The sequence below is a fragment of the Leguminivora glycinivorella genome, chromosome 1 (genome assembly GCF_023078275.1).
Source record: "Leguminivora glycinivorella isolate SPB_JAAS2020 chromosome 1, LegGlyc_1.1, whole genome shotgun sequence".
NCBI classification, from domain to species: Eukaryota; Metazoa; Arthropoda; class Insecta; order Lepidoptera; family Tortricidae; genus Leguminivora; species Leguminivora glycinivorella.
In genome coordinates, this window is record NC_062971.1 from 30,015,710 (window position 1) to 30,036,478 (window position 20,769).

Here is a 20,769-nt window from a genome sequence, read left to right on the forward strand (position 1 = left end):
ACCACTTGTGCAGTTCAAAGCCACCTAACTTTAGTAAGGCTATCAATTGTGTCTTGGCTGCCAAAATTTGGTTCATATCATTGGCTACCAGGTTGACATCGTCAACATATGTGTTATATAACAAGGCTTCTGCGGCCAGGGGATAAGCATCTTTATACCTATTTACTAACTCTAATAGGCACCTAGTGGCCAGAAACGATGAGCTTTTTAAACCATAACTTACAGTTTGTAGCTGAAGGCATTGTATGTCTGAATTCTTATCTTTACGCCACAAAATATTTTGTAAAGGCCTGTGCTCTGAAGTTAACGAGATAGCTCTGAACATTTTTTGTATATCACAATTCAAAATGAATTTATATAGTCGAAACAATACTATAATACTAAATAGATCATTTTGCACAACGGCGCCGTTTAATAAAACATCATTGAGTGAGATTTTAGCCAAAGTGGGCATTGACCCATCAAAAACAACCCTCAGAGCAGAAGTTTTGCTGGAGGGGTTAAAAACAGGGTGATGAGCTAGGAAGTAAACTGCTTGACTATCCAAGTTATACTCTGAAAGGTCAATATATTTTGCATGACCTAATCGCACATACTCATCTATGAAAGCTTTATATTTTAAATACAACTCATCATCTTTTTTAAATCGCAACTCTAAATTCAAAAATCGTTTCAGAGCACATGACAGTGAATTGCCTAAGTACAAGTCTTTAATATCTTGCTTAAGGGGCAACGCCACTTCAAATTTATTATCATTTAAGACTACAGTGTCTTGAAATATTTTTTCAGCTAACTCTTGTTCAGAGCTGGCCTCTGTGAATGTCTCTGGGACCTTTTCAGTAGACCAAAATTGAGATACAATATTATCTAATTTACCTATGTCACTGTTGTGTGTTAGCTGTTGACAGCAATAATTTGATACTAAGTTGGATACCGGTGCTGTGTCGGAAGCACCAGCCAGTCCAGCAACAATAAACCCAAAGCGTGTATTCTGCAGGATCAGCTTGCTAGGCAGGGCTGGCAGCTGCTCCGGCAAAAGCGCCTGGAAGAACACATGAGAAGCCAATAGTATATCGATCCTTGATGAAATGTCAAAACTGTCATCAGCTAATTGCACATCGGCCGGTATGTTTATTACTTCATTCCGGAGAGAAAACTGTGGCATATTAGCCGTAATATTATTAACAACATTGCATGTTACAGTGACACTATAATCTGTTACCATGGAATAAACCCGCAAGGAGGTCTGCATAGCTTTAAAGCTGGGTGCATCACACACACCTGAGAGTACTGACTCATCAGGGTACAATTGACATCCTAACCGCTCTGCTACATCAGAGCGCAAAAAGGTAATCTGACTACATGTGTCTAGAAGACAACGAACAATCATAGGTTGTCCATATTTATCATATACCTTAGCCTTAATGGTAGGTAAAAGATCATTGCCTTTCCTACTTAACAATAAACTAATATAGGCAGAAATGAGGTTATCAGCTGGTTCAATAGTGTGGGACACTGCCGCACACTGTTGAGGAGTAACTTCCTCATGCAATAGAGTGTTGTGCTTGCCTTTGCAGATAGCACATTTAAATGAGTATATACATTTTTGACTAATATGTTCATTTAAGCAAATATTGCATAAGTTGTTAGAGACTACAAAGTCTTTCCTCTTATGAGGTTCCAATATCTTAAAAGTCGAGCACTGATGAAGCTTATGGACAGTAGAATTGCAGTACTTACATTTGTTTATACCCGACTTAAGCGGCTTGGCCACTTTAACACTACTTGCAACTAAACTAGACCGGCGCCCTGAAGGCGTCCGCTCTCCCAGGGACTCCAAGGCAGCAGCCCGTTGCTCTAAAAATGTTAAAAAATCATGTAACTTTGGTAATTCATTGTTGCCTTGGTTTTCCAAATGGTAAGCCCTAAGTGTATATTGGTCAAGTTTCCTTTGCAAGATTGCAACTACAATTAAATCCCACTGAGAAACTGGGGCATTTAAATTTGTTAGCGCACCTAAATGTTGCCTAGTAGCTGAAACCAAATTTCTTATGCATCCTGCAGATGCCCTTTGCATGGGCGGTAAATCTAGTATGGACACAATGTGATGATTAACTACCTGCTTTTGATTATCATACCTTTGCTTTAAAAGATCAATGGCAATGGGGTAAGATTCAGTTGTGAGAGGTAAATAATTAATTAGCGCTAAGGCCTCTCCACTTAAATAAGTTTTCAAATAATATAGCTTTTCACAAGCCTTCAATTTTACATCTGCATCAATGACGCTGTTAAAGAGTGAAATGAAACTCTGGTATTCACCTACCTCTCCCGCGAACACTTTTAGATTTATTGGAGGCAGCCTAAATGGCGAGGCATTACAGCCTCCAGGAGACGAAAAGGATGGTTGCGGTGAGACGCTCGACGTAGAGGCGTCCAATGCCTTGTTTACTACACCCGCATAGAACGATTTGAGCAGATCATATTTCTCCTCGAAGTCCTCAACACGTTCGGAATCCGCAGGGTCCAACAATGAAATTTCAAGGTTGAGTTCCTTATATTCTTGAAAAGTCTTTTCAAGCCTATCATTCTTCTGCTGGTATAGCAGAGGGTCCGCATCGCTGCTAGAAGCAGCCTCCGCTGTCGCCTTAAAGGCCATCATCCTCGTAATGGCCGCCTTTGATTGTCCCCTGGCCGCTCTTAACCTTTTGAGATCGTCGTCGGCCATATTGTGACACACAACACGACTTCCTTAAACAATATCACAATACAAATAAACAACTTATCTAAATATAATTTGCACGGCAATTAATACAATTAACAAGCTGCTGAGCTTATTTACCTCAAAAAAATTACAAATTGCACACAATAATATAAAGTGCTGTTCAGGCTTCAAGCACAGAAAACCAATCGCGAAGCCCAGCCAGAAGATTGAAGCTGGCAGTTTAAACTATACAATCTGACACAATTATCACTAATTTAGTGATCGCTGAACGTGCCGTCAATTTCCACTATTATTACTATGGTTAAACACACGTTAAACACCTGAAAATTGTTAGTAAAAGCTCGAAACACTGTGCAAACAAAATGGCGAAGATGCAAAGCTAAAGAGAAACACAAGAGTTTATTTATAATAACTTCTATGGCGTCGCCGAATGAACGATGCGGAAGTGAAGTGAATGAGCTCAGGAACAATCCCCGCCCGGCTGCTATTGGAACGGAACGGGATGAGCTGCGTTGCGCAGAGCCAATGAGCGCACGCGCTTTCCACACGAAGTTGGCCGCAGACCGGCCGCTGGCACCTGCGTTTCGTTCTTGCAAATTATGCGCACCGGAATGAACCTTAACTGCTCCGGTTAATTTTCGTGCACCACACTTGCTAGCAAATAATTTTGCATAACCGAAACGCAATATCGTGAAGTTGCATGAAGTCAATCACCATTGGTTCATTTTCACCGGAAACGTATATACGGAAGTGAATTAAATTTAAGCACTTAAGATAAGAGTTCTCAACGAGCACCCAATAGTCCCAATACACTTGGTACCAATATTCATTCAATATGGCGCATATGGAAGCCAGAATGACTTGTAACACAAAATTGTCTATATAGATAGTCTTACACTGAGACCAATGTTAACGCAACTTGCGCTGAACACGAAGTGGTAGTCCATAAAGTTCACTGAACTATGAAAAACACTAAAATGTAACTAAACAAAGTTAGTTCATACGCGCACTGCACGTTTGAAACACGCTGTTCATTGAACACGCCCCGAAAATCGCATTCGGTATTAAATTTAAGTCCCATGGAGCATCGCAACCGGGAAGAGTCTGATGACAACTTGCCACCAGTATATAACTACGCGTACACGCACTGCGGTTAACGTAGATGTATTTGCAACTTGCAAAAAAGTTTGAGCACAGAACACCACATACACGCATCAGTCCAGAAAGTTCGCGCACTGCACGATGTCGACAATATTGAGTCAACCGCTGACACTTGCACAGTCACTGGCCACGTACATAGTTCGCAGACAGTCTATTGAGTGCTAACGGCCCTTCGAAGGACCAATTTATGTTAGGCACTGAATAAAACATAAAATTATTATTGAATGAAGAACTGTATTTCCACTTTTCTAACTACTACAACTTTTATAAGCTTAATCTATTAAGTTCAACCGCTAGCACGCTGTGCTAGGTATGCGGTAAGTTCTGTACTGAACGCTTTGACAGATGTCATTACATATAATTATTATGTACCGTCTTGTACATAGAGATAATAATTTTTGAATGGGGATTTGGAATAGTTTCAATTCCATTTCCTTCAAGTACATATTCTGGCTACTACAAATTCGGTATCACGTAAGGCTTAGTAGTGTCGTGTAGCTTGGCTAATAAGCTATATGTCACATGCCTGAAAAAATTCATTTTTGCCGTTTGACTTGGAGATAATAATTTTTGAATGGGGATTTGGAATCGTTTCAATTTCATTTACTTCATGTACATTTTCTGGCTACTACAAATTCGGTATCACAATAGACTTAGCAGTGTCGTATAGCTTGGCTAACAGGCTATATGTTTCATGCCTAAAAAAGTTCACTTTTGCCGTTTATCTTGGAGATAATAATTTTTGAATGGCGATTTGGAATGGTTTTAATTCCATGTTTTTCATGTACATTTTGTGGCTACTACAAATTCGTTATCACAACTTTATACTAAAAGTTTTATTAAGCTTCTAACTGGCTATTTAAATCTGTTTTTAGTACAGCTGTACCTTGTTTACTTTGAACGCAATCACTTAGCAGCCGAATTCATTCCAAATGGGGATTTGGAATAGTTTCAATTCCATTTTCTTTCATGTACATTTTTTGGCTACTACAAATTGAGTATCACGTCAGGTTTAGTAGTGTCGTGTAGCTTGGCTAATAGGCTATATGACTAATGCCTGAAAAAGTTCATTTTTAGGGTTCCGTAGCCAAAATGGCAAAAACGGAACCCTTATAGTTTCGTCATGTCCGTCTGTCCGTCTGTCCGTCTGTCCGTCTGTCCGTCTGTCACAGCCGATTTACTCGGAAACTATAAGTACTACAGTGATGAAATTTGATGGGAATATGTGTTGTATGAACCGCTACAAAATTATGACACTAAATAGTAAAAAAAGAATTGGGGGTGGGGCCCCCATACATGTAACTGAGGGATGAAAATTTTTTTTTTCGATGTACATACCCGTGTGGGGTATCAATGGAAAGGTCTTTTAAAATGATATAAAGTTTTCTAAAAAACATTTTTCTTAAAGTGAACGGTTTTTGAGATATCAGCTCTCAAAGTCGTAAAAAGTATGTCCCCCCCCCTCTATTTTTATAACTACGGGGTATAAAATTCTAAAAAAAATAGAGGTGATGCATGCTAATTAACTCTTTCAACGATTTTTGGTTTGATCAAAGTATCTCTTATAGTTTTTGAGATAGGTTGATTTAACTGTAATTTTGGTTAAGTTATTGGTTTATTATATTTGCTGCTACGGAACCCTTTGTGCGCGAGCCCGACTCGCACTTGGCCGGTTTTTATTATTAAATTAAAACGGGACTTAATCGCGTAAAACTTACGTTTTATATTTAACCCGACGTTTCGGACATGACATTATTATTAAATTAAAACGGGACTTAATCGCGTAAAACTTACGTTTTATATTTAACCCGACGTTTCGGACATGACAATACGTCCGTGCGGGTAGTTCGAAAAACTCGTACAGCTAGAAGATGTTGATACAACTCCCAGCCAGTCTACCCGTGACCACGGACGTATTGTCGTGTCCGAAACGTCGGGTTAAATATAAAACGTAAGTTTAACGTAAATTCGGTATCACGTAAGGCTTAATAGTGTCGTGTAGCTTGGCTAATAGGCTATATGTCACATGCCTGAAAAAGTTCATTTTTGCCGTTTGACTTGGAGATAATGATTTTTGAATGGGGATTTGGAATAGAGTCAATTCCATTTCCTTTAAGTACATTTTCTGGCTACTACAAATTCGGTATCACGTAAGGCTTAGTAGTGTCGTGTAGCTTGGCTCATAGGCTATATGTTACATGCCTGAAAAAGTTCATTTTTGCCGTTTAACTTGGAGAAAATAATTTTTGAATGGGGATTTGGAATTGTTTCAATTCCATTTCCTTCATGCACATTATCTGGCTACTACAAATTGGGTATCACATCAGAGTTAGTAGTGTCATATAGCTTGGCTAATATGCTAAATGTTTTATGCCTAAAAATGTTCACTTTTGCCGTTTAACTTGGAGGTAGTAATTTTTGAATGGGGATTTGGAATAGTTTCAATTCCATTTCCTTCAAGTACATATTCTGGCTACTACAAATTCGGTATCACGTAAGGCTTAGTAGTGTCGTGTATCTTGGCTAATAGGCTATATGTCACATGCCTGAAAATATTCATTTTTGCCGTTTGACTTGGAGATAATAATTTTTGAATGGGGATTTGGAATAGCTTTAATTCCATTTCTTTTAAGTACATTTTCTGGCTACTACAAATTCGGTATCACATCAGGCTTAGTATTGTATTGTATCTTAGCTAATAGGCTAGAGGTTTCATTACTAAAAAAGTTCACTTTTGCTGTTTGACTTGGAGATAATGATTTTTGAATGGGGATTTGGAATAGTTTCAATTCCATTTCCTTTAAGTACATTTTCTGGCTACTACAAATTCGGTATCACGTAAGGCTTAGTAGTGTCGTGTAGCTTGGCTCATAGGCTATATGTCACATGCCTGAAAAAGTTCATTTTTGCCGTTTAACTTGGAGAAAATAATTTTTGAATGGGGATTTGGAATTGTTTCAATTCCATTTCCTTCATGCACATTTTCTGGCTACTACAAATTGGGTATCACATCAGACTTAGGAGTGTCATATAGCTTGGCTAATATGCTATATGTTTCATGCCTAAAAATGTTCACTTTTGCCGTTTAACTTGGAGGTAGTAATTTTTGAATGGGGATTTGGAATAGTTTCAATTCCATTTCCTTCAAGTACATATTCTGGCTACTACAAATTCTGTATCACGTAAGGCTTAGTAGTGTCGTGTAGCTTGGCTAATAGGCTATACGTTACATTCCTGAAAAAGTTCAGTTTTGCCATTTAACTTGGAGATAATAATTTTTGAATGGGGATTTGGAATAGAGTCAATTCCATTTCCTTCATGTACATTTTCTGGCTACTACAAATTCGGTATCACGTAAGGCTTAGTAGTGTCGTGGATCTTGGCTAATAGGCTATATATCGCATGCCTGAAAATATTCATTTTTGCCGTTTGACTTGGAGATAATAATTTTTGAATGGGGATTTGGAATAGCTTTAATTCCATTTCTTTTAAGTACATTTTCTGGCTACTACAAATTCGGTATCACATCAGGCTTAGTACTGTATTGTAGCTTAGCTAATAGGCTAGAGGTTTCATTCCTAAAAAAGTTCACTTTTGCCGTGTAACGTAGAGATAATAATTGTTGAATGGGGATTTGGAATAGTTTCAATTCCATTTCCTTCAAGTACATATTCTGGCTACTACAAATTCGGTATCACGTAAGGCTTAGTAGTGTCGTGTAGCTAGGCTAATAGGCTATATGTCACATGCCTGAAAAAATTCATTTTTGCCGTTTGACTTGGAGATAATAATTTTTGAATGGGGATTTGGAATCGTTTCAATTTCATTTCCTTCAAGTACATTTTCTGGCTACTACAAATTCAGTATCACATCAGGCTTAGTATTGTATTGTAGCTTAGCTAATAGGCTAGAGGTTTCATTCCTAAAATAGTTCACTTTTGCCGTTTAACTTGGAGGTAGTAATTTTTGAACGGGGATTTGGAATAGCTTCAATTCCATTTCCTTCATGTACATTTTATGGCTACTAAAAATTCGGTATCACAACGGGCTTAGTAGTGTCGTATAGCTTGGCTAATAGGCTATATGTTTCATGCCTAAAAAAGTTCATTTTTGCCGTTTATCTTGGAGATAATAATTTTTGAATGGCGATTTGGAATGGTTTCAATTCCATGTTTTTCATGTACATTTTGTGGCTACTACAAATTCGTTATCACAACTTTATACTATAAGTTTTATTAAGCTTCTAACTGGCTATTTAAATCTGTTTTTAGTACAGCTGTACCTTGTTTACTTTGAACGCAATCACTTAGCAGCCGAATTCATTCCAAATGGGGATTTGGAATAGTTTCAATTCCATTTTCTTTCATGTACATTTTCTGGCTACTACAAATTCAGTATCACGTCAGGTTTAGTAGTGTCGTGTAGCTTGGCTAATAGGCTATATGACTAATGCCTGAAAAAGTTCATTTTTGCCGTTTGAATTGGAGATAATAATTTTTGAATGGGGATTAGGAATTGTTTCAATTCCATTTTCTCCATGTACATTTTCTGGCTACTACAAATTCGGTATCACGTAAGGCTTAGTAGTGTCGTGTAGCTTGGCTAATAGGCTATATGTTACATGCCTGAAAAAGTTTATTTTTGCCGTGTGACCTGGCGATAAGAATTTTTGAATGGGGATTAGGAATTGTTTCAATTCCATTTCCTTCATGTATATTTTCTGGCTACTACAAATTCGGTATCACGTAAGGCTTAATAGTGTCGTGTAGCTTGGCTAATAGGCTATATGTCACATGCCTGAAAAAGTTCATATTTGCCGTTTGACTTGGAGATAATGATTTTTGAATGGGGATTTGGAATAGTTTCAATTCCATTTTCTTTAAGTACATTTTCTGGCTACTACAAATTCGGTATCACGTAAGGCTTAGTAGTGTCGTGTAGCTTGGCTCATAGGCTATATGTTACATGCTTGAAAAAGTTCATTTTTGCCGTTTAACTTGGAGAAAATAATTTTTGAATGGGGATTTGGAATTGTTTCAATTCCATTTCCTTCATGCACATTTTCTGGCTGCTACAAATTGGGTATCACATCAGACTTAGTAGTGTCATATAGCTTGGCTAATATGCTATATGTTTTATGCCTAAAAATGTTCACTTTTGCTGTTTAACTTGGAGGAAGTAATTTTTGAATGGGGATTTGGAATAGTTTCAATTCCATTTCTTTCAAGTACATTTTCTGGCTACTACAAATTAGGTATCACGTAAGACTTAGTAGTGTCGTGTAGCTTGGCTAGTAGGCTATATGTCACATGCCTGAAAAAGTTCATTTTTGCCGTTTGACTTGGAGATAATAATTTTTGAATGGGGATTTGGAATAGCTTCAATTCCATTTCCTTCAAGTACATTTTCTGGCTACTACAAATTCGGTATCACATCAGACTTAGTAGTGTCATATAGCTTGGCTAATATACTATATGTTTCATGCCTAAAAATGTTCACTTTTGCCGTTTAACTTGGAGGTAGTAATTTTTGAATGGGGATTTGGAATAGTTTCAAATCCATTTCCTTCAAGTACCTTTTCTGGCTACTACAAATTTGGTATCACGTAAGGCTTAGTAGTGTTGTGTAGCTTGGCTAATAGGCTATATGTCATATGCCTGAAAAAAATCATTTTTGCCGTTTGACTTGGAGATAATAATTTTTGAATGGGGATTTGGAATCGTTTCAATTTCATTTCCTTCAAGTACATTTTCTGGCTACTACAAATTCGGTATCACATCATGATTAGTATTGTATTGTAGCTTAGCTAATAGGCTAGAGGTTTCATTCCTAAAATAGTTCACTTTTGCCGTTTAACTTGGAGGTAGTAATTTTTGAATGGGGATTTGGAATCGTTTCAATTCCAGTTCCTTCATGTACATTTTATGGCTACTACAAATTCGGTATCACAACGGGCTTAGTAGTGTCGTATAGCTTGGCTAATAAGCTATATGTTTCATGCCTGAAAAAGTTCAGTTTTTCCGTTTAACTTGGAGATAATAATTTTTGAATGGGGATTTGGAATCGTTTAAAATTTCATTTACTTCATGTACATTTTCTGGCTACTACAAATTCGGTATCACAATAGACTTAGCAGTGTCGTATAGCTTGGCTAATAGGCTATATGTTTCATGCCTAAAAAAGTTCACTTTTGCCGTTTATCTTGGAGATAATAATTTTTGAATGGCGATTTGGAATGGTTTCAATTCCATGTTTTTCATGTACATTTTGTGGCTACTACAAATTCGTTTTCACAACTTTATACTATAAGTTTTATTAAGCTTCTAACTGGCTATTTAAATCTGTTTTTAGTACAGCTGTACCTTGTTTACTTTGAACGCAATCACTTAGCAGCCGAATTCATTCCAAATGGGGATTTGGAATAGTTTCAATTCCATTTTCTTTCATGTACATTTTCTGGCTACTACAAATTCAGTATCACGTCAGGTTTAGTAGTGTCGTGTAGCTTGGCTAATAGGCTATATGACTAATGCCTGAAAAAGTTCATTTTTGCCGTTTGAATTGGAGATAATAATTTTTGAATGGGGATTAGGAATTGTTTCAATTCCATTTCATTCATGTACATTTTCTGGCTACTACAAATTCGGTATCACGTAAGGCTTAGTAGTGTCGTGTAGCTTGGCTAATAGGCTATATGTTACATGCCTGAAAAAGTTTATTTTTGCCGTGTGACCTGGCGATAAGAATTTTTGAATGGGGATTAGGAATTGTTTCAATTCCATTTCCTTCATGTATATTTTTTGGCTACTACAAATTCGGTATCACGTAAGGCTTAATAGTGTCGTGTAGCTTGGCTAATAGGCTATATGTCACATGCCTGAAAAAGTTCATTTTTGCCGTTTGACTTGGAGATAATGATTTTTGAATGGGGATTTGGAATAGTTTCAATTCCATTTCCTTTAAGTACATTTTCTGGCTACTACAAATTCGGTATCACGTAAGGCTTAGTAGTGTCGTGTAGCTTGGCTCATAGGCTATATGTTACATGCCTGAAAAAGTTCATTTTTGCCGTTTAACTTGGAGAAAATAATTTTTGAATGGGGATTTGGAATTGTTTCAATTCCATTTCCTTCATGCACATTTTCTGGCTACTACAAATTGGGTATCACATCAGACTTAGTAGTGTCATATAGCTTGGCTAATATGCTATATGTTTCATGCCTAAAAATGTTAACTTTTGCCGTTTAACTTGGAGGTAGTAATTTTTGAATGGGGATTTGGAATAGTTTCAATTCCATTTCTTTCAAGTACATTTTCTGGCTACTACAAATTAGGTATCACGTAAGGCTTAGTAGTGTCGTGTAGCTTGGCTAGTAGGCTATACATTTAGAAGTTATTTGTCCGCACTTCTATATTATAAGAGGTGATATATTGGTGTGGAATAATAAGCACTTTATAATTAACTCCGTATATTAAAATAACCAGTTAACGTTACAATGGTCGGAGTGAGACTGGCGTCTCGTTCTCACATTGAAAGGATATTGCTTTTGGCTAGTCAGCTCATATCGCGGTGCGCACGTACTTGAATATGAGCTGACATAGCTATACTGTTCCTACATTACTTCCCCTTAGGGAAGAAAAAAAATTACATAAAAAATTACATACAATTGAATAGTATCTGATATTTGTTACACCCTGTATGTTTCGTATGTTGTGGCTATTCAGCTATCGGACAGGTGCGCGTTTCGCTGACATAGCGTGACGCGCAGCTGTGCGATATGAGTACAATGTTACACAATGGAGGTTGTATTATATGATTACGTTACACAACTATAATTAGATATTAGAACTAAGTTTATTACAAAAATGTTTGATTTTTTTTTACAAACATGTTCATTTATATACTGAATACACTTGATCATTTTGATAGCACTGAATTATTTGTTTTATTTATAACACTTCACTTAGTAAATCACAGGTTGTTGTTTCGGTTGGGGTTGGGCTGGTTCCCTGTGCACTACGACTGCTGTTGGCTGAACTCTAGCTACTGCTTTTAGTAACCAACTTCTTATACATTGTCTGCATTTGGACTGTATGAAATACAAGAGAAACAGTGCCAATATTACTGAGATAATTATGAGGATTATTCCAAAATAATTCAATTTCGTGTCTACTTGTCCAGTAACACTATGGACTTCAGCAATTGCAATACTGTTATGTGAACCATCCTCTTTGCTCTGTGCATAGCCCATTTTAATTATATTCAAAATTTACTTTTATTACACGATAAATATATGACACACGTTGTGTGTTGTTAGTACCAATATTTTACGACAATTGCTTATAGTTGACACAAATACATATTTATAAGACAATATATTAGTAACACATACATTGCAAAATTCATTTAAATTAGTACAAAAATAATTCTGTGATCAAAGTTCATACTTTCACAATACAATCTCTTCAGCATTTTATGCTGTTATACATAACGTAAACACTTACGACATCATGACTAACGCTACCCAGCCAGTACTGTAACCGCTATGCTTTGCTATAAAACAACATCACATCATTGCCTTACTATGATAAATAAGACGGATAATGTCTGTTTTGACCGTTCGTATGTAATATAAGTCCCGTTACTGACGTAAAGTTCAACTTAAAACTTAAAGTATCTGATTTCCTAACTAGGGTGCGGAACATCATGTTGCAGAGTCCGACTTGAAGCTGATTATACCGGTGTAATGAGTTTGAACGTAGTCTTCCCTCTCGAGAGATAAACTACCGATGCTACTTTTCGGAAAACAGGAAAAAACTTCCTGCTCCCGGGGTCCAGGCTCCATCCAGGAGATGCTAAATTAAACACAGTAGCGGACCCGAATGTCACGTTCTCTTATTCATCGATTAAAAACCTTACAGGTTTATTTATAACCCTACCACTTTTAGTGGTCCGCGGTTTCGAGTTAGCTTCGCTTTCGCTCTGCGTTGTAGTGGAGTCGCTTACCTTACGTAGGTTCACGCTATCGTTGACGTCATCATTCCAAACGTGAGCTGGCTTCAACCTATCAATTGAAATGCGAGCTTGCCTATTTTGAAATTGGATGAGAAATACTTTATCGTCTCTTTCTAAAACTTTAAATGGTCCCATATACGGTGGTTGTAAAGATTTCCTCACGGTATCGTCTCGTACGAAAACATATTCACAAGTTTGCAACTCTTTGTGAACAAATAGAGTACGGTTATTGCGAGAACCAATAGTTATCGGTTTGTATTGAGCTATTGTATCGCGAATGTTGTCAACTAAACTACAAGGATCGCTAGGTTCGTTTGACTGTGTGCTGAAAAAGTCTCCGGGCAACCGTAGTGCCCGTCCGAACATCATTTCTGCGGCGCTTACGCCGTTATCGCTACGTCCTGCGGCACGCAGGCCAAGCATCACAGTAGACAATTCGTTTTCCCAAGAGCCGTTGTCCATTCTAGCCATAAGGGCTGCTTTAAGGGTGCGATGGAATCTTTCCACCTTAGCATTGCTCTGGGGATGGAACGGTGTGGTCCTAATTCTATCTATGCCTAACAGTTTCATAAGCTCGCGGAACAAGTTACTTTCAAACTGGCGTCCTTGGTCTGTCGTAAGTCTGGTCGGACAACCGTAACGTGCGATCCAACCGTCGAATATAGTTTTGGCTACAACCTCTGCTGTCATATCCTGTATGGGAAATGCTTCCGGCCAACATGTACGCCTATCTATTATTGTAACTAGGTAACGGTTTCCATGTGGAGATGTCGGAAGGGGTCCGACTAGGTCTACATGGATATGTGTCATACGGTCGGCATCTTCAAACGTTCCTAATTTAGACATCGTGTGACGATTAATTTTTGATTTCTGACAAGCGATGCAACATCTTGCCCAATTAACTACGTCTTTGTTCATGCTAGGCCAAAAGAATTTCTTTGTAACTAGCTTACGAGTAACACGCGTTCCAGGATGACTTAAGTTGTGCACACTTTCGAATGCTGTACGTCTAAACTTTTGTGGTAAATACGGTCTTGTTTCTTCTAAAGAAATTTCACAATAGACAGATTTACTACATGTAGGTATCGCTATTAGTTTTAATTTTATATTGCTATTTCCGTCGTGCTGATCCGATTGCGTCATGTTTTTTAACCATTCATCTTTTGCTTGCTCGTCGGCGAGTTCTGCGTAGTCAAGTGATGTGGGGCAAACAATGGTCTCTATGCGAGAGAGTGTGTCAGCAACAACGTTCTCTTTCCCACTTATGTGCCGGATGTCAGTGCTGAATTCGCTAATGAACAATAGTTGCCTTGTTCGTCTTGGTGTTTCGTTATTATTCTTGCCTATATTTTCGAATGCTCTACATAAGGGTTTATGGTCCGTGTAAATTATCAGCGGCCTACCTTCGAATGATTTACGAAAATGTTTCAGTGACATGTAAATAGCTGATAGTTCGAGATCATATGCAGAATAACTTTTTTGAGCTTTAGTCAATTTTTTTGAAAAGAAACCTAAGGGTTCCCATTTCCCGTCAACCAATTGATTCAAAGCTGATCCTACTGACGTAGTTGACGCGTCAGACATTAAGGCTAAGACTGCGTCGGACCGAGGGTGGGACAACGTAACGGCTTTTTTAAGGCCCATTTTACATTGCTCGAACGCCTCTTCGGTCTCGCTCGTCCAAATTATAGGGGTCTTGTCTCGCTTTTTCGCGTTAACTAAATATCGGTCGAGTTTAGCCTGCATGTTCGCTGCTCCAGGGACGTGAGAGCGATAAAAGTTTAGCATTCCTAAAAATCTACGTAATTGTTCTACGTTCTGTGGTTTTGGGTAGTCGACTATGGCTTGCACTTTCTCCTCTAACGGCCTAATGCCCGTGGTAGTTACCTCATGTCCTAGGAACTCCAGCTTCGATTGTCCAAAGCTACACTTGGCTAAATTGATCGTTATGCCGTACTTGTCGAAACGCTCGAAAACCAGTCTAAGATGGTCCCTATGTTGCGCCTCATTATCGCTCGCGATAAGAACATCATCTAAGTAATTGAACAAGAAGTCGAGACCTTCCAGAACTGAACTGTTCATGAAACGCTGAAACGTTTGAGCAGCACACCGAAGCCCAAATGACATTACTGGAAATTCAAATAACCCAAAAGGGGTAATTATGGCGGTTTTTTCAACATCCTGTTTAGCTACTGGAATGCAATGATACGCCCTATTTATGTCTAACTTGGAAAATATCTTTTTACCTGCCAATATGAACGTAAAATCATGTAATCTCGGTATTGGGTATCTATCAGGCTTAGTTTGTGCATTTAAGGCACGATAATCACCGCAAGGGCGAATTTCGCCGTTCTTTTTTGTTACAACCGTTAAAGGACTGGCCCATTGACTTTTGCTAGGCCTACAAATGCCTAACTCCTGCATACGACGAAATTCCTCCTTAACTTTTTTATACCTGTCAGGTGGTAATGGTCTAGCCCGCGCGAATGTTGGTGCACCCGTCGTTTCGATATGGTGTACCACATTGTGTGTGGGTGTTTCCTTGTATGTCGGTGGCTTTGTTATGCTAGGAAACTGCAATAACAAATCATGATACGGGTGGTTACCATTGACAGTATTAATAGTTGGTTGGTTGCTACGTACGGTCGGTGCGGTTATATTAAGAAAAGTCACCAGATCATGCAATTTGCGATCAGTTAAATTTACTACTAACTTGTGATGACTCAAAAATCGGCTCCCAGTATTGGCTGTTTAACGTCGGCTATAACAAATTCCCATTTGTACGGTCTACGTAACCTTAAATCTAACGTTAAAACTTTAACACCGTATGTTTTGATTTCTGAGCCATTTGCTGCAAACAGTTTTAGATCAGAGCACTCACCCGCACGTTGTTTGTTCTGCACTGGTAATAAGGAAATGTCAGCACCTGTGTCCACTAAAAAATGCAGTCCAGTGTTTAAGTCTGTTACGCATAAACGACGGCTTGGTTTGATAGTACAGATCTCCGTCCTAGTCGCACTCTGTACTATCTCCGCTAGTTTTCCTGTTGGTTGAGTACCCATGCGCAGGGTTGGCGACATTTGGTGGCGGCAGGACCGAATCGGAAATGGTAGTAACAAAGCCAATCTGGTCTCCTCTCGGCTTGGTTCCGGTGGCGTGACGTACTCCTTGGTCTGGACGCTGAACGACCTCCGCGTCCTCTCCTTCCGTAACTGCGACCTCTTGGCCTTGCCCGTTCCAAGTCCATCATTCTGACGCTTAACTTGGCAATCTCAGCGAGTATCACTGCTGTATCTGCGGTTCCTGAGGTGTTCGCTGCGGCTCTGTGCGCCTGACTCTGTGGTACTGCCGCTGCTGCCACGTTAGGGATTCTAGTGGCTTCCGATACGTCATCGGCGATGTTGGCCAGTGTGTCAAGATCGCTCTCCCTGGATGCTACCAAAACTGCGCGCACTGCCGTAGGTAGGTGATTCTGCCACATTATTCTCAGTGTGGCATCGGGGAAGCTGTCCTTAGCCAGGTTGCGCATCTTGGCCAATAGCTGGGATGGTTTTTGATCGCCCAGGTCCATTTCCCCGAGGACCTTCTCTACTTGCCTGTTTTTGGAATCTTCCAACATCTTCAAGAGCTTCGCCTTAAGCTCCTGATATCGGTTGGTGGCGGGCGGGTTTGTTAGAAAATCCGCCAGCCGCAGTATTACGTCCTTTGGCAGCTTCGACACCACCATGTCGAATTTGGCGTCGTCCCCTATCCGCTGTGGTGTTAATACTGCTTCCGTCCGGATGAACCAAACTCTGGGCTGGTCCACCCAGAAATCTGGTATCCGGCTCGACACTGAAATGGCTACCACATCGGTCGTTTCTGCTGCTGGTACATTGTCCGCGCCCGGTTGAGTCTCACTGCCCGAAGTTAATTTATTGGGATCCGGACTCATTTTTAATCACTTTAACTGTTTTTATTATTCACTGATCGTCCACTGATTCACGTCGGGAGGTCACCACTTTAGAAGTTATTTGTCCGCACTTCTATATTATAAGAGGTGATATATTGGTGTGGAATAATAAGCACTTTATAATTAACTCCGTATATTAAAATAACCAGTTAACGTTACAATGGTCGGAGTGAGACTGGCGTCTCGTTCTCACATTGAAAGGATATTGCTTTTGGCTAGTCAGCTCATATCGCGGTGCGCACGTACTTGAATATGAGCTGACATAGCTATACTGTTCCTACAGGTAGTAATTTTTGAATGGGGATTTGGAATAGCTTCATCATGTACATTTTGTGGCTACTAAAAATTAGTTATCACAACTTAATACTATAAGTTTTATTAAGGTTCTAACTGGCTATTGAAATCTGTTTTTAGTACAGCTGTACCTTGTTTACTTTGAACGCAATCACTTAGCAGCCGAATTCATTCCAAATGGGGATTTGGAATAGTTTCAATTCCATTTTCTTTCATGTACATTTTCTGGCTACTACAAATTCAGTATCACGTCAGGTTTAGTAGTGTCGTGTAGCTTGGCTAATAGGCTATATGACTAATGCCTGAAAAAGTTCATTTTTGCCGTTTGAATTGGAGATAATAATTTTTGAATGGGGATTAGGAATTGTTTCAATTCCATTTACTTCATGTACATTTTCTGGCTACTACAAATTCGGTATCACGTAAGGCTTAGTAGTATCGTGTAGCTTGGCTAATAGGCTATATGTCACATGCCCGAAAAAGTTCATTTTTGCCGTTTGACTTGGAGATAATGATTTTTGAATGGGGATTTGGAAAAGTTTCAATTCCATTTCCTTCAAGTACATTTTCTGGCTACTACAAATTGGGTATCACGTAAGGCTTAGTAGTGTCGTGTAGCTTGACTCATAGGCTATATGTTACATGCCTGTAAAAGTTCATTTTTGCCGTTTAACTTGGAGAAAATAATTTTTGAATGGGGATTTGGAATTGTTTCAATTCCATTTCCTTCATGCACATTTTCTGGCTACTACAAATTGGGTATCACATCAGACTTAGTAGTATCATATAGCTTGGCTAATATGCTATATGTTTCATGCCTAAAAATGTTCACTTTTGCCGTTTAACTTGGAGGTAGTAATTTTTGAATGGGGATTTGGAATAGTTTCAATTCCATTTCCTTCAAGTACATTTTCTGGCTACTACAAATTAGGTATCACGTAAGGCTTAGTAGTGTCGTGTAGCTTGGCTAGTAGGCTATATGTCACATGCCTGAAAAAGTTCATTTTTGCCGTTTGACTTGGAGATAATAATTTTTGAATGGGGATTTGGAATAGCTTCAATTCCATTTCCTTCAAGTACATTTTCTGGCTACTACAAATTCGGTATCACGTAAGGCTTAGTAGTGTCGTGTAGCTTGGCTAATGGGCTATATGTTACATCGCTGAAAAAGTTCATTTTTGCCGTTTAACTTCGAGATAATAATTTCTGAATGGGGATTAAGAATTGTTTCAATTCCATTTCCTTCATGTACATTTCTGTCTACTACAAATTCGGTATCACATCAGACTTAGTAGTGTCATATAGCTTGGCTAATATGCTATATGTTTCATGCCTAAAAATGTTCACTTTTGCCGTTTAACTTGGAGGTAGTAATTTTTGAATGGGGATTTGGAATAGTTTCAATTCCATTTTCTTCAAGTACATTTTCTGGCTACTCCAAATTTGGTATCACGTAAGGCTTAGTAGTGTCGTGTAGCTTGGCTAGTAGGCTATATTTCACATGCCTGAAAAAGTTCATTTTTGCCGTTTTACTTGGAGATAATAATTTTTGAATGGGGATTTGGAATAGCTTCAATTCCATTTCCTTTAAGTACATTTTCTGGCTACTACAAATTCGGTATCAAGTAAGGCTTAATAGTATCATGTAGCTTGGCTAATAAGCTATATATTACGTGCCTAAAAACGTTGACTTTTGCCGTTTAACTTAGAGATAATAATTTTTTAATGGGGATTTGGAATAGTTTCAATTCCATTTCCTTCAAGTACATATTCTGGCTACTACAAATTCGGTATCACGTAAGGCTTAGTAGTGTCGTGTAGCTTAGCTAATAGGCTATATGTTTCATTCCTGAAAAAGTTCATTTTTGCCGTTTAACTTGGAGATAATAATTTTTGAATGGGGATTTGGAATAGAGTCAATTACATTTCCTTCATGTACATTTTCTGGCTACTACAAATTCGGTATCACATCAGGCTTAGTATTGTATTGTAGCTTAGCTAATAGGCTATTGGTGTCATGCCTAAAAAAGTTCACTTTTGCCGTTTAAATAACTTGGAGGTAGTAATTTTTGAATGGGGATTTGGAATAGTTTCAATTCCATTTCCTTCATGTATATTTTCTGGCTACTACAAATTTGGTATCGCGTAAGGCTTAGTAGTGTCGTGTAGCTTGGCTAATAGGCTATATGTTACATGCCTGAAATAGTTCATTTTTGCCGTCTGACTTGGAGATAATAATTTTTGAATGGGGATTTGGAATTGTTTCAATTCCATTTCCTACATGTACATTTTCTGGCTACTACAAATTCGGTATCACATCAGACTTAGTAGTGTCATATAGCTTGGCTAATATGCTATATGCTTCATGCCTTAAAATGTTCTCTTTTGCCGTTTAGCTTGGAGGTAGTAATTTTTGAATGGGGATTTGGAATAGTTTCAATTCCATTTCCTTCAAGTACATTTTCTGGCTACTACAAATTCGGTATCACGTAATGCTTAGTAGTGTCGTGTAGCTTGGCTAGTAGGCTATATGTCACATGCCTGAAAAAGTTCATTTTTGCTGTTTGACTTGGAGATAATAATTTTTGAATGGGGATTTGGACTAGCTTCAATTCCATTTCCTTCAAGTACATTTTCTGGCTACTACAAATTCGGTATCAAGTAAGGCTTAATAGTATTATGTAGCTTGGCTAATAGGCTATATATTACGTGCCTAAAAACGTTCACTTTTGCCGTTTAACTTAGAGATACTAATTTTTTAATGGGGATTTGGAATAGTTTCAATTCCATTTCCTTTAAGTACATATTCTGGCTACTACAAATTCGGTATCACGTAAGGCTTAGTAGTGTCGTGTAGCTTGGCTAATAGGCTATATGCTACATTCCTGAAAAAGTTCATTTTTGCCGTTTAATTTGGAGATAATAATTTTTAAATAGGGATTTGGAATAGAGACAATTACATTTCCTTCATGTACATTTTCTGGCTACTACAAATTCGGTATCACGTTAGGCTTAGTAGTGTCGTTATGCTTGACTAATAGGCTATATGTTACATTCCTGAAAAAGTTCAGTTTTGCCGTTTAACTTGGAGATAATAATTTTTGAATGGGGATTTGGAATAGTTTAAATTTCATTTCCTTCATGTATATTTTCTGGCTACTACAAATTCGGTATCACTTCAGGCTTAGTAGTGTCGTATAGGTTGGTTAATAGGCTATATGTTTCATGCCTTAAAAAGTTCACTTTTGCCGTTTAGCTTGGAGATAATAATTTTTGAATGGCGATTTGGAATAGTTTCAATTCCATGTTTTTCATGTACATTTTGTGGCTACTACAAATTCGGTATCACATCAGGCTTAGTAGTGTCGTGTAGCTTGGCCAATAGGCTATATGTTTCATGCCTAAAAATGTTCAGTTTTGCCGTTTAACTTGGAGATAATAATTTTTGAATGGGGATTTGGAATAGTTTCAATTCAATGTTTTTCATGTACATTTTCTGGTTACTACAAATTTGGTCTCACTTCAGGTTTTCTGTTGTCGTATAGTCCTAATAATAATATATACGATTTGCGTCTAGAATAGTTCATTTATGCCGAAACTCTACCTCATTCAGTTTACGCTTTC

The 20,769-nt window shown here is 38.2% G+C and overlaps 1 protein-coding gene across 3 annotated transcripts; it reads right to left on the bottom strand.

Moving 5' to 3' along the window:
• Nucleotides 1–895: 895 nt before the first annotated feature.
• Nucleotides 896–4,260, bottom strand: LOC125229102. 3 transcript variants are annotated; one of them, XM_048133884.1, is made up of 4 exons: nucleotides 2,840–4,260; nucleotides 2,320–2,748; nucleotides 1,741–1,857; nucleotides 896–1,042 (listed from the first exon to the last, which is right to left on the bottom strand). In XM_048133884.1, the coding sequence occupies exons 2-4, from the start codon at nucleotides 2,723–2,725 to the stop codon at nucleotides 1,008–1,010; spliced, it is 558 nt and encodes a 185-aa protein (XP_047989841.1). In that variant the 5' UTR covers nucleotides 2,726–2,748; nucleotides 2,840–4,260; the 3' UTR covers nucleotides 896–1,007. The 3 variants fall into 3 exon arrangements, 2 of the variants coding, with proteins under 2 accessions (XP_047989841.1, XP_047989847.1); XR_007177367.1 differs by having other exon boundaries at nucleotides 972–1,042; nucleotides 2,324–2,748; nucleotides 2,840–3,432; XM_048133890.1 differs by lacking the exon at nucleotides 896–1,042 and having other exon boundaries at nucleotides 1,643–1,857; nucleotides 2,324–2,748; nucleotides 2,840–3,433.
• Nucleotides 4,261–20,769: the final 16,509 nt, after the last annotated feature.